A 12,489-nucleotide genomic window follows, 5' to 3' on the forward strand; every position below is an offset into this window, starting at 1 on the left:
TAACCATTCTGGGCCTTGGTTTCCTTATTCCTAAAAAGTACCATTAATAACTGTTTACATTTGAAGAGTAGTTTACCATTCAAGGTGCTTCCGTGACCTGTATGGATTCTCACAAAATCCCTGTGAGGTTGGTAGTGCAGAGATGGGTGTCCTGCTTTCATCGGTGGAGGTGAGGTGGGAAAACTGAGGCCAAGAGGGGAAGTAAAGAGTCCAAGACCGCAGAAGCCGGAGGTGACAGATTTGTGATTCAGAGGTGGGTCAGGCTTAGCGCACACTCAGTGCTGGTTCTGTTAAACAGTGAACCGCAAGCTGTGGTCCCCAAACTGTGCTTCAGGGAGACGGGAGAAATCAGAGATGGGACGCTGGACGCGTTCCTCAAAGTTTGATGTGTAGGTTTATCCTGTGGCTAAGAAAAAAAAAATTGAGAATTGTGAGATGAGCCACCCTTCCAGTTGAACTCGGGACCTTCAAGGTCTTTCACTCTGAGAGGGAGGGAGGGAGGGAGAAAGGGGGATCATAGGTAAGTATCCCTCCCCACCCACCCCTCTCCAGTTCCTGATTGAGAAAGTGAGAATCTGGAGAGTGGGCTGGCAGGGAAGAGGAGTAGCGAGGGACACCTGTGTTCTGTGCAGACTGAGCCTGGGGGATTCCTCCTGGGGCTTGGGTGGGGAAGGTGAGGGCTTGCTTATGGGGCCGCGACCAAAGGTCTCCCCATCCCCAGCTCCTGGCATCTAGCCGCTACTGAGGTGGAAAGGCAGTGACCTCCCCAAAGGGACAAGGGGGGCCAGCCTGAGTCCTCTGAGCTCACCTCAGGGCCTCGGGTCCTGTGTGACCTTGAACAAGGCCCTGACTCCTGCGTCTCTGGGCCTGGGCTTCCGCACCGGCCAGGAGTGGGCAGAGGTGGAGGGTCAGGGAGCACCCGTTTATTTTGGCTATGAGAGCCCGTGGGCGCAGCGTCTGGTGCCCAGGCTGGACACTGCCCTGGGAGCAGGGGTGTAAGAAGGTCTCTCCTCTGCCCCTGAGGCAGGCAGCAGGGCAGGGTCCTTCCCAGGCTCTGGCCAGGCTCTGCGGCAAGGTGGTGCCCTCGAGTGCCGGTGGGTTCCACGAGCCCCGGGTCAGCCCTGGAGGGGTCCCTTCTTTTGCCGTCTGGTCCATTCTTGCCCTCCGGGGAGAGCTGCAGCTGAGTGAAACCACTACCTCCCCTTTCGGTTGGAAGGTGGCACTGTGGCCACATTCAGGGGCTTGCCACCCCGGTAACTACGTCTCCGGGCAGCGTGCAGGAGGCTTCCACCTGAGACCAGTCGAGCTGGAGACCCGCCGAGGGTCAGGGCCCCCCACCCCTGTTCTCAGTAACTCCAGTTTCTGCAGAGAAGGCGGGCAGGGGAGGCAGGAGGTGTGGGAAATGGTGACACAAGCTGCCCCTAACCCCACCAGGGAGCTGCTGCACTGATTTCCATTAAAGCGTCAGGCGTTGGGTCGAGCACTGTCCCCTGAGATTGTCAATCCCAGGCAGTGCCCAGGGGCGCCACAAGCCCCTTCCCCTAAAACCGTGGGGTGACATTGGGCCCTCTGCTCTTCCCCTCCCCCATCAGTCAGCCCTGCACGTCTCTGCCTCTCTGTCGTCTATCATTACTGCTGAGCCAGCCTGCCTTGGAAGGAAAAGAGGCTTAGGAGTCAACATTTTAGAAAATGCATTTGAGCCTGGGTTGATTAATTCAAGTGCCCCAAGCATGGGTCACAGGCCGAGTTCTTAGACACGCACAGCCTGGGTTGGTCAAGGGTTATGGGTGACCCAGCCAGTGGGCCGGTCAGTGACCTCCAAGTAATGCTGAGTGTGACCTGGCGATCAGGCTTCCCTCGAGGAGAAGCTGGGGAAGGTTCTAGACTCCCAGGCTTTCTCAGGCTCCAGGTGGGAGCCAGAGCCCTTGCTCTCTCTGGACCAAGAAGCGTTGGCCCTCGAGCGTAGGGGTACTTGGTCGGCTCCAAGCGCCCTCGGCAACTGAGAGCGTGACCCTCTCAGGTACTGCCCCCGGGTGGGAGCCACCGGACGATCCAGACACGGGCTCTGAGTGTTCGCATCCAGAGGTCTCCCCGTCTCCACGCTTCGTGGCAGCGAAGACCCAGACGAACCAGTCGGGGAAAAAGGCTCCGGCCTCCGTGGTCCGATGCGCTACCCTCTTACACCGCACCCCTCCAGCCACCCAAACCCCGACGTTCCGCACTCCAAATTCGGGATCTCCGGCAAGCAAGGCAACTGCAGGTACCAACGGCCTATGTTACCCTCACACTTCCTCCACTCCCCGCCCTTCTCCCCACCTGCCACAGCTGGGCCCGGGGTCATTGTTCCCTTGCAAGAGTGAGGGTGGTGGTCCCTAGCTCTCTGGGACGAATCTGGGTCCCGGCTCTGCCTCAGGCTGGCTCTGTGACCACGGCAAGCCACCTAGCCTCTCTGAGTCTAGGTTTTCTTACCCTAAATCAGAGGGTTGTACAAGATGGTTTGCAAACTAATTTTTTTAAGTAGGAGAATATTTTTCTCCCCAAGTCATGGCCTAAGGGGTTTTAAATTCTTTTAAATTAATTGCCAACATTTGAGCATTAGATTTTTATATGAAACTTTTGATTTCTAGCTTACATTGAAAAAGTCAGATCTGGCAGTCCTGGGCCCACTTTCCTCAGGGCAGCAGTTGCCTTGGGACTGAGCCACAGCTGCCTCCTTCAGTAGAGCGTGTGCTCTCCAGTTTTCCACAGTCCCCACCGCTCCCTCCTGCCTCCCCCATACAGTGGCCACGTGGCAGGTGCCATGCCTCATTGTGATCACACTGTTGTCTGTCTCACATCCAGCCCAGTTCATCCATTTACGTTACCTGCCTGGACCCTCTTGGCATGAGTTTGCATCCCCCATTTTTCAGAAAACCCAGTCTAAAAACTCATTTCTGCGAAGAGCTGCTCTCCATGAAAAAGAGTGTTTGGCTGGGAGCTCTGTTCTCTTGGCCTCCCTCTACCTCACTGTTCAGGAAACGCCTCCATGAGCCATAGCCCAGCGGGAAGCCAACGGATGCCCACTCCAGTGTTGTCAGAGTGTACGCAGAAAGGGCTTAGACTCTGGAAGGGTGAACAGGCAGTGAAAGGTGCACACCAGCCATTTCTTACCAGTTATCGGGGAAAACTGATAAGACACACTGCTGAGTACCAGCTAATCAGGAATCCTGATTCACACCTGGATGGAAAGAGCCTTGGGCCTCCTGCCTAGATATGTGGGATGTAGGGTAGAGTGATGACTTGGTCATTCTGGGACTACGGGCCTTTCAGATGCCCTCAAGAGGCCCGAAGTTACCCATTAAATATACAAGTGATCAAACTGAGAACTCACTCAAATGAACCAGGGGGCTGGACCGATTACAGCCACGTGATGAGTTGTGCTTGCCTTTACTCTGGTTCAGAAGGCTAATCAGGAGCAAGGATGTGGTTCTTAAAAATGTTTGAAGCTATGCTTATTGTGCTTAGATCTTCCGAAAGGATGGTAAGTAGTTAATCAACTTTGAAGGTGATGGTTTTCAGCTACTGTGTAGAGAAGAGCTAGTAGCCATTGTTTTTTGGCAGCAGTAGTTATAAGTCAGTTAAACAGGCTGGTCATCACGGACTTATTGGTGGTAGATACTGGCTCAACTAAATAATGGGATCACGGCTTTCAGATCTTGATTTTACTCTCGACCTTGTGGCTGGGAGTTTTTGCATCTGCAGTTTCTGCAGAGAACTGCCTGTAGGGCCTGTGTGGTCTGTGGCAGCTCTCAGAACCCAGAGTCACCAAGTAAGCATCTGCAAGAGATGGGGCTTGCCTCTGGCTGCCTTTATGTGACCTGGAAGACTTGTGGTGGGTGTCACACCTGGATTACTAGCTGCGCAGGTCAGGGGACACCAGGTTGTGAGCCGGAGCCTGCATGTTGGAGCTGGAAGTCATCACTGCCCCCGTCATGCTAAGAACAGGCAGCCGCTCCCGTGCGTGTGTGTGTGTGTGCCTGCGCAGGGATGTCCCCTGTGGAGCCGCTCGCTGGTTTTCAGCCAGAGGTGCCTATAGCAGGGATAGCTGATCAAAATCTGCTTTATCAGCTGAGCCATAGGAGGCTAATTATAAGAGTTTGTAACCTTAGTTGTGCTGAATTGTACCAATATGTTGGTCAGGCCGCACGAAAATCCTCCACAGATGGGTAACCATCCCCTGCATGCGTGAGGGTTAAGATGGGGAAACGAACCACTTCCCTGCCCCAGCCCTTTTTAAAAAGGAAGCATCTGTCCCAAGAATGAAACCTCCTTATTCTGCCGTCTTAAAGGGTTAGGAGCTTAGTCAGCCCCAGGAACTTGACAACCTCACTGTCTCTGGGTTTTCACCTAAAAGATGGGAATGACAGCGTGGACCTCATAGGGCGATTGGAGGATTATGTGGATGTAAAGCATCTGGACCAGCGCCTGGCCCATAGTAGGTGCTTTGTAAGTAAGAGTCCCTCCATTTTTCCTAGGTAAAGAATTGAGGGGCTTTCTTTGCCAATTTACAGATGGTATCTTGAAGTGGGCAGGTGTGTAGCTCTCAGTCCAGGCATTTTACAGACACAGAAGAGAGGGTCTTTTGTGTGATGTTGTCAACAGCCTCTGCAAAAAGGAGGCTGCATCAGGAGGCACTGTCAGAGTCGGGGGCAGGGGAATTGAGCAGGGCCTGTAGGAGCCACCTGTGGCTTCCTTTCCCATCACCCCAGTGATCATCTGGAACCCTGGCCCCATAGTCTGAGCGCTTGCCCTCCTGGCGTAGGGTGGCCTGGGTGACAATGGCATTTCCCAAAGTGGGTTCCCAGAATCACCATTTTTGAAGGATGTTAAGGAATCTCGTATTTTTAAATGGGCTTCAGTGGCCGATTATATTTGGGAAGGTTGGGTTCGGTGAAGCTAGATGGGTCTCTCTCCGGTCGAACTTCTCAGAGCCTTTGCTACCCTCATGCAAGCTGTTTCTCCTTAAGAAAGAGGCTGCTGGTCAGCTGCTCATCCCAGATTGACTTGTTCCCAGAAGCCTTTATATCCTGGCACATCCAGCATCCCCACTGAGCAGCTTGGAAAAGCCATCGCCTTCTGGCTCAGACATTCGAGACAGAATGTTGGTGTTTCCCACCTGGTTGGACCCTTTCTCTGACTCCGGCGTTTACAGAGAGTTCTGGGAGAAGGCGAGCCACTCAGGAAGGCACGTCAGTGGAGACACCCCAGAATCACTCAGGGAGCCAGTCCCTTGCCCCCGGTGAACCCCGACCAGACCTCACCTGGTCTTTGGCCTCCCAGGGTGTGGGGCTACCCCGGCTCAGCCTATCATGACTTCTCTGCCACCCAGGGACCCCTTCCACTCTCTGGCCCTCCTGCTCTGCCAGAGCCACCGCCAGAAAACAGTCTGTCACCCTCCCTGCTCCTTGGTGGGGCCTGTGTCAGCAGAATCTGGCAGAGCAAGTAGCGAGTGGCAGATCCAGATTACTTAGTGTCACGTGTGGCTCCCCAAGGGTCAAAGATGGGAGACCCTGGCCTGTGTGCCATCTACTCGATCAGTTGGAGCTCGTGAGTGCGCCCACATCCCACACACATCCCCCCCGTGCCTGGACCTCCACCCACCCTGGGCACTGTCAGGGACCTCTTGGGATCCTGACGAGGTATCAGGCCATTCAGGTGAGCCTGAGGAGCTGCAAGTTTGGGGTTCTGGAGCCCATCACTCTGCTGGTTCCCCAGCATAAAGCCTCAGGCGCTCACGCAGCCCAGGGGCCGGGGCAGTTCCCACGTCCCTGGCCTCCCAAGCCCCCTCTGGCATGCCCCTCCCTTTGGACCTGTTGCTGACCAACCAGCGTGGTTTTTCCTTGCTCTCTCCTCTCCCCACCCAGCAGAAAGCGCTTTCAGTCGGAGGGTAGAAGGCAAAGCACAAAACCACTTTGAAGAGACGAATAGCAGTTCCCAAAACTCCAGCGGTGAGTGTGCCCCACGACAGTCACCCCGTGCTGCCGCCTCAATCCGCTGGGGGATCTTTGTGGTGCGTGATGGGGCAGGGTGTTGGGAGGAGGCTGAGGGCGGAGCATTAGAGGGTGGCCAGAGCCCGGCAGAAGTGGGAGGGGCCCTTTTTTCCAGGGACATCCCTCCGGGCCTCAGGAGCATCTCCGGGACTATGGATCCTCTTTGTCTCTTCCCCATGGAGAGAGGAACTCCCCTGCCCCATGACCTGTGTGATACCCTGACTCGGATGGCCCCCTTTGAGCCATTGCTGTGTTTAGAGGATGAACATCACAGCCATTTTTTTTTTCCAGAAGAAGCAAAGCGGGTACAGTAGAGAGAGCTGTGGCCTAAGAGCCAGAGGCCCCAAGTTCTGGTCCCCTTTTGGACCTGGGAACGTCCAAAGGTTCCCTTCCAGCCCCTACCAGCCCAAGTAGGCTTGCCTGAGGTTCCCAGTGGTGTTTTGGCGCCCCCTGGTGGTTGCCTCATGCAGGAGTCTAGTGGAGCCCTAGAGCACCTTAGAGCAGCCAAAAGCCACTGTCCCCAGCCAGCCCTGGGGCCAGCCTGGCGGAGCCATGCGTGATCACAAGCAGCCTCTGCCCGAGAAAGGCACAGCAAGCTGGTCTGCACAGTGCCAGCCAGGGCAGGGTGTAGAAAAGATTTTGATACTTCCTTAATACTAAGGTAAGCCATCACTCACTTGCTTGCTCAATTAAAGTTTAATTCACCGGATTAGGTGTTGGCCTGTGCTCAGCACCGTGCTGGGCACTGCCTGGGTGCAGACAGATGATGCACGTGGCTTGACCACCAGTCGGGGGCTTTATGAAACATCCAGGAGGGCAGACTTGCACATGCAAGCTTCCTCACAGTGATCTGAGCTCCAGCCCAGGCTCGACCCCAGCTCCACCATCTACAAGCTGGTGACTTGAGCTCGCCTCCCAGTTTCACCTCTGCTGTGGAATGGGAAGGGCACACATGTCCCTGTGGTGGGGAATATTCAGAGGGTGCCCTGCAGAGTTTACACAATCACATGGTAGGCTGTTTTGGAGGTGGTGGGTTTTGTAAGTAAACCAAGTGATTTGATGAATAAGTGCTCCGAGGAAGGGAGTGAGGTGTGCCATGGGAGCCCCAAGAATGTTGCCACGATCCTTTAAACCGTAGAGAACATGTCGACTTTTCCAAACTTCATCATCCTTTTGGAAACTATAACCCACTCAGCCCCTCCAAAAGGTGAGCCTTAAAGAACTGGAGTGAGGGCTTCCCTGGTGCTGGCGCAGCGGTTGAGAGTCCGCCTGCCGATGCAGGGGACGCGGGTTCGTGCCCCGGTCCGGGAAGATCTCACATGCCGCGGAGCGGCTGGGCCCGTGAGCCATGGCCGCTGAGCCTGCGCGTCTGAAGAACTGGAGTGACTGGCCCAAGGCCACACAGGACTAAGCAGCAGAGCCAGGACTGAAACCGCGGTCTCCCGGGAGCCTTTGTTCTCAGCCAGCCAGGCTGCAGCCCCTGCCTCTCCTTCCACCAGAGCGGATGTTCAGAATTGGGAATGACGGTGTGAAGCGCTGCTCCCGCCGGCAGCCACCATTTATTGAGCGCTTACTGTGTGCCTGGCACGTGTTCAGAGCTGTGTGTGTCTTAACCTGTTTTCATCCTTACCACAGCCCAGTGAGGGTCAGTGTTATTGTTATCCCCACTTTTTGGATGAGGAAACTGAGGCTCAAGAGAGGTTGATTGTTGCCCCAGGTCCCCAGCTTGTGAGTGGTGGAGCCAGGATTCCCGGTGTAGTCCGTCTGGCCCCGTTCTGCTGCCTCCTGCCTGTGAGGCTCACCTGACCACGCCAGGAAGCGCGGGGAGCTGCCAGCAGACAGAAGCCCTCAAAGCGCAGCCCTCCCTTGGCCGCTCTGGTGTTTGGTGCCAGACAGTACCACCCCAGTGCCAGGACCTAGAAGCGGCTCCCAGCTCCCTGTCCTGAACGAGGCAGCCACGCGTGGATATTTTCTCCTTAGTGCTCTGTGGGCTGACGTTTTGAAAGTTGGGGGTGTCCTGGAGGGATGGCCCCGGCTGATCTCACCCTGCCCGTGCCCCAGCCCCACCCCAGCTTGCCCCCTCCTCCTCCAAGAGCCCATCTGGCTCACGACTTCCTAAGGACAGAAGTAATGACTGTCATCTCCGAGCACCAGAACCAGAAGAGACTTAGCTAAACTGTTTCTCTTTTGCAGAAACTGCAAGTCCCCTGATTTCCAATCCTTTCCCTCTCCTACAGAGTAAGTGATGGTCCCGTCGGGGGGCTGGAGAGGGCGAGGCAGGGCAGGGAATGAACTCAGCCAGCCACACGTTCGGGACCTTCCCAGAGCATCAGACCTGGGCCGCCCTCCCAGGTAGACCCAGGTGGAGGAGGTGGAGGCACAGGGAGACCCAGCCCAGGCGGGTGGAGGAGTTTGGACAGGTGTCGGGCAGATCTGTGACCATGGGCGGCCTGACTCTTGCCACCCCCAGCCCTGCAGGAACAAAGCCTCCCCTTCCTGCTCATGGGGGCAGCCTCAGGACGCCTCTTCCAAGTGCATCTCCGCCATCCTCCTGCTCTCTTTTCCCTACTCGTTTTTGCTCTCTTCTCTCTTTCTTTTTCCTTCCACGTCCCTCTGCTGGGCATGCATGTTCCCGTTGCTATGTGCTCTCATTCTTGCCGCCCTCTGGCCCGCTCCTCTTCCCTTTCCTGTCTTATCCCTGCTTCTCTAGCTCCTCTGTGTTTCTCCACTTCTCACCCTTTCTCTCACCCCTTCTCTCCTCTTTACTGCCCTCCATGTCCATTATGTTGTTTTTGGTTCATTCATACATTCATTCATTTGTTCACTCAGCAAACAGTGCCGTCTGTGTGCTTCCACCGGCTGAGAGGTGGGCTGTGGAACAAATAAGACGTGGTCTCCGCCCTGAGAGAGCTCTTGGTCCCTTAGTGTTATCCCCAGCGCCCAGAACAGCATGGCACACAGTGAGCACTCGATAAATGCCGCTTGACTGCACTCGGCGGTCTTTATCTGCCAGTCTTCCTCCCTCCATTGCTCCTTCCCGGCAGCCTCTCCCTCACTAGCTAGTGACAGGGGGGCAGACAGGCCCAGAGCCCTGAGTGCACAGCCCCCATGTGTGTCTGGGTGCCCAGTTCCAAAGCTGCCTGCGGCCCAGCAGAAAGGCATCCGGGTTCGTGCTGCCCCTAAGACGGCTGCTCCGTTTCTCCCTGCAGAGCCCTACACGTGCGGCGCCTGTGGAATCCAGTTCCAGTTCTACAACAACCTGCTGGAGCACATGCAGTCCCACGCGGGTAAGGGCCCCACGGTGGACGGGGGCGGGGTACTGAAGCCCCCCTATCCCTCCCACCCTCAGATCCTGCGAAAGGCAGGGACGGCTAGGGCCAGCCTGCGGCCGCTCTCCCAGAAAACAGTCACAGGACCTGGGAGCCCTGGTTAGTCCGTTGTAACTCAGGGTGGTCTGTGCCCTGCGGGGGCAGCTGGCTTGGTGGCAGCGTAGCCAGAGAGGGGGTCGGAGCTGGAGAAGGCTTCCAGAAATTGTGACCTCTGCCTAGAGGCCAAACAGGAGCTGAGCTGGACAGAGTCGTGGAGGTGTGGAGGGTTGAGTGTGGTTTGAGACCCAGGTGAGTGGAGGAAGGGGAGGGCAGTGGAGAGGGCTCAGCCCGGGGCAGCCTGGGGCGAGCCCCATTGCTTTCGCGGTCATACCCCCGAAGCAGCAGTCCTCAAACGTGAGCGTGCATCAGTCACCAGGAGGGCTGGTGACAGCACAGGTTTCTAGGCCGCACTCTGAACTTCAGATGTGTGGGTCTAGGTCAGGGCCCAGGACTCGCATTTCTGACAGGTCCTCAGGCCACACACACCCGGCTTGTCCGGGACCGCACTTTGAGAACTGCTGCTGTAGAGCCACAGCTAGGAGTCTGCTGTCTGGACACCCTTTTTATCAGCTGTTTTGCCATCTGTCCGGCTTACGACGTCAGCTCCCTCACTAGACCACCAGCCTCCCATTTTAGGTTTTGGTCATAGTAGCACTGATTTCTTTTTTTCTTTTTTTTAACGTCTTTATTGGAGTATCGTTGCTTTACAATGGTGTGTTAGTTGCTGCTGTGTAACAAAGTGAATCAGCTGTACGTATACATATATCCCCATATCTCCTCCCTCTTGCGTCTCCCTCCCTCCCACCCTCCCTATCCCGCCCCTCTAGGTGGTCACAAAGCACCGAGCTGATCTGATTTCTGATCTAATCTCTGTTTTAGACAGGCAGACACTGTTTGCTGTAACAGGTAAATCCCAAATTCTCAGTGGTTTGACATAACCACTTCCTTCTCAGCCACGTCGCAGCCTAATGCACGCGGCCTTCCACGTGGAGATTCAGGGACCCAGACTCCTTCCTTCCTGTGTCTCCATCCTCCCCTGGGTCACAGAGTCCTCTCTGCCTGACTGATGGGCGGGGAGAGAGGCACACTTCCTTCTTTACCACTTCAGACCACAAGTGACACATATATGCTCAAATTCCAGAGCCCTGCCCAGGGACAGCCCGACAAGGGAAACGGGAACATGGGGGAGACAGCTCGCTGACCCTGCCACCCTTCCCGTAGAGTGATCCTCTGGAGGCATTGGAGGTGATGTGAGAAAAGCGCCTGACACAGACCAGTGGTTCAGTAAAGGCCAAAGAGGAGCTGACCAGGAAAGAGACTGAGTGTTTGCTTAGCTCCTGTCACTTCTGCTGTCACTGTGGTTGTTGTTAGTTATTGCTTGTCTCTCTCTTAGGTTTCTGAATCTTTCATATCACCTTCCAGGTCTGGCCTGACTAGCACAGAGTATTACAGGGCAAGACACTCTTCAGGCAGGTGCTGTTCTGTTAGTGTGACCCCTCTTCGTTCATACATTTATGCAGCGTATATCTGTTGGGTATCTGCTGTACACTAGGCACCAACTCGCATGATTTTGGGTGGGAGGGAGATAATTTATTTCTTATGTACTCATTAAAATCAGTGCAGGGACTTCCCTGGTGGTCCAGTGGTTAAGAATATGTGCTTCCGATGCAAGGGGTGCAGGTTCAATCCCTGGTCGGGGAACTAAAATCCCACATGCTGCGCGGCACGGCCAAAAAATTTAAAAATAATAATAATAAAATAAAATCAGTGCAGAGCTGGATCAGCTGTCATGACACGTGAGTTCCAGTCCTCTCTAACCAATGTGTCTCTATACCATGTGACCTCAGGCAGGAAACTTTGTGCCCCCCCACCCCGAGTCTCCGTCTCTAAAACAAGGGCACACAGACCTGCAATCTCCAGCTGCCCTCCTTACGCCAAGGTTCCGTCTTCACGTGTCTCACACCTCCAGCTTGCCTTTGCTGTCCGCCATCCTGCACCAGGGAAGGCCTTGAACGCATGCACTCAGAGCACTTAGACTTGACCCCGTGGGGAACCAGTAGCCAAAGTTAGAAGGCTGCTGGGGACCACTGCCTGAGCACGGCGCTTGGGCCCGAGACCCCCAGGGCCCTGTCTCTGCTCCCTTCTCCTCTGAAACCCTCCGCCCCTCTGCCAGCTCTGGAAGCTGAGCCCTAATCAGGGAAGAGTCTGGGTGCCAGTGCTTCTCTGTCCCTCAGGCAGTTGGGTGGAGGCCATTAACATGCAAATCAGGGGTGCGCCTGTGGGTGCCCCACCTCCCCCAAGCATCCCAACCTGTTTTCCGAGAAGAGCTTTGGGCTGCTTTGTTCTGGTTCAGTGCTGGCAGAGAATGCCTTGCCCGCAATCCAGTGCAAAGCCAGGCTGAATCCCAGCCAGGCTGAGTCGGGATTAAAGGATTGACTCCATAGACAGAAATTAAGCGTCATGATCTGCGCAGTTCACAGCGCTGCTGATAAGGGGGATCAGCCTCGAATAACAGCAATCTCATTAAGAGGCTGCTGAATGGCACAGGGTAATTCCCGCTAATAAACTTCCTTTCTGCGCTGTAGGAAAACCTGCCTGGCCCCTGGTGACAGTTTAGGAGCAGGTTTTGGCAGCAATAATACTAAAGATAGCTAACAGTTAGTGAGCGATTACTGTGTGTCAGGCCTGGTTATTGCGTCAGGGCTCCTCAACAAGCTGGTTGGCATTATCATCCCCATTATACAGATGAAGAAACTGAGGCTCAGAGAACATAATCGCTGGCCCAAAGTTGCATGGCTCGTAAAAAGTGTACCTCACATCGTTTGAGTTCTTACGTATTAGCTCATTTGATCCTCAGAACATCCCTCTGAGTTGTGTCCATATTAGCTCGCCTTTATAGATAAGGAAACTGAGGTTAAAAGGGCTAAGTATAGAAAATGGAAGCACATATTCTGGGCAGAAAAATGTCAGTTAAAAATACTTATCAAGGGCTTCCCTGGTGGTGCAGTGGTTGAGAATCCGCCTGCCGATGCAGGGAACACGGGTTCGTGCCCCGGTCCGGGAAGATCCCACATGCCGCGGAGCGGCTGGGC

The 12,489-nt window shown here is 55.1% G+C and overlaps 1 protein-coding gene across 1 annotated transcript in view; it reads left to right on the forward strand.

The window, feature by feature from the left end:
* The first annotated feature begins 142 nt into the window (after window positions 1-142).
* The window catches only part of LOC102974870 (zinc finger protein 618), a 24,852-nt gene continuing 12,505 nt past the window's right edge, over window positions 143-12,489 (forward strand). Inside the window, exons 1-5 of the mRNA XM_055083580.1 lie at window positions 143-169; window positions 1,945-2,260; window positions 5,904-5,987; window positions 8,223-8,267; window positions 9,239-9,316. Coding sequence (XP_054939555.1) covers window positions 143-169; window positions 1,945-2,260; window positions 5,904-5,987; window positions 8,223-8,267; window positions 9,239-9,316 — 550 coding nt within the window. The remainder of the gene's footprint in view (window positions 170-1,944; window positions 2,261-5,903; window positions 5,988-8,222; window positions 8,268-9,238; window positions 9,317-12,489) is intronic.

This window comes from Physeter macrocephalus, unplaced genomic scaffold (genome assembly GCF_002837175.3).
Source record: "Physeter macrocephalus isolate SW-GA unplaced genomic scaffold, ASM283717v5 random_1154, whole genome shotgun sequence".
Taxonomy (NCBI): domain Eukaryota; kingdom Metazoa; phylum Chordata; class Mammalia; order Artiodactyla; family Physeteridae; genus Physeter; species Physeter macrocephalus.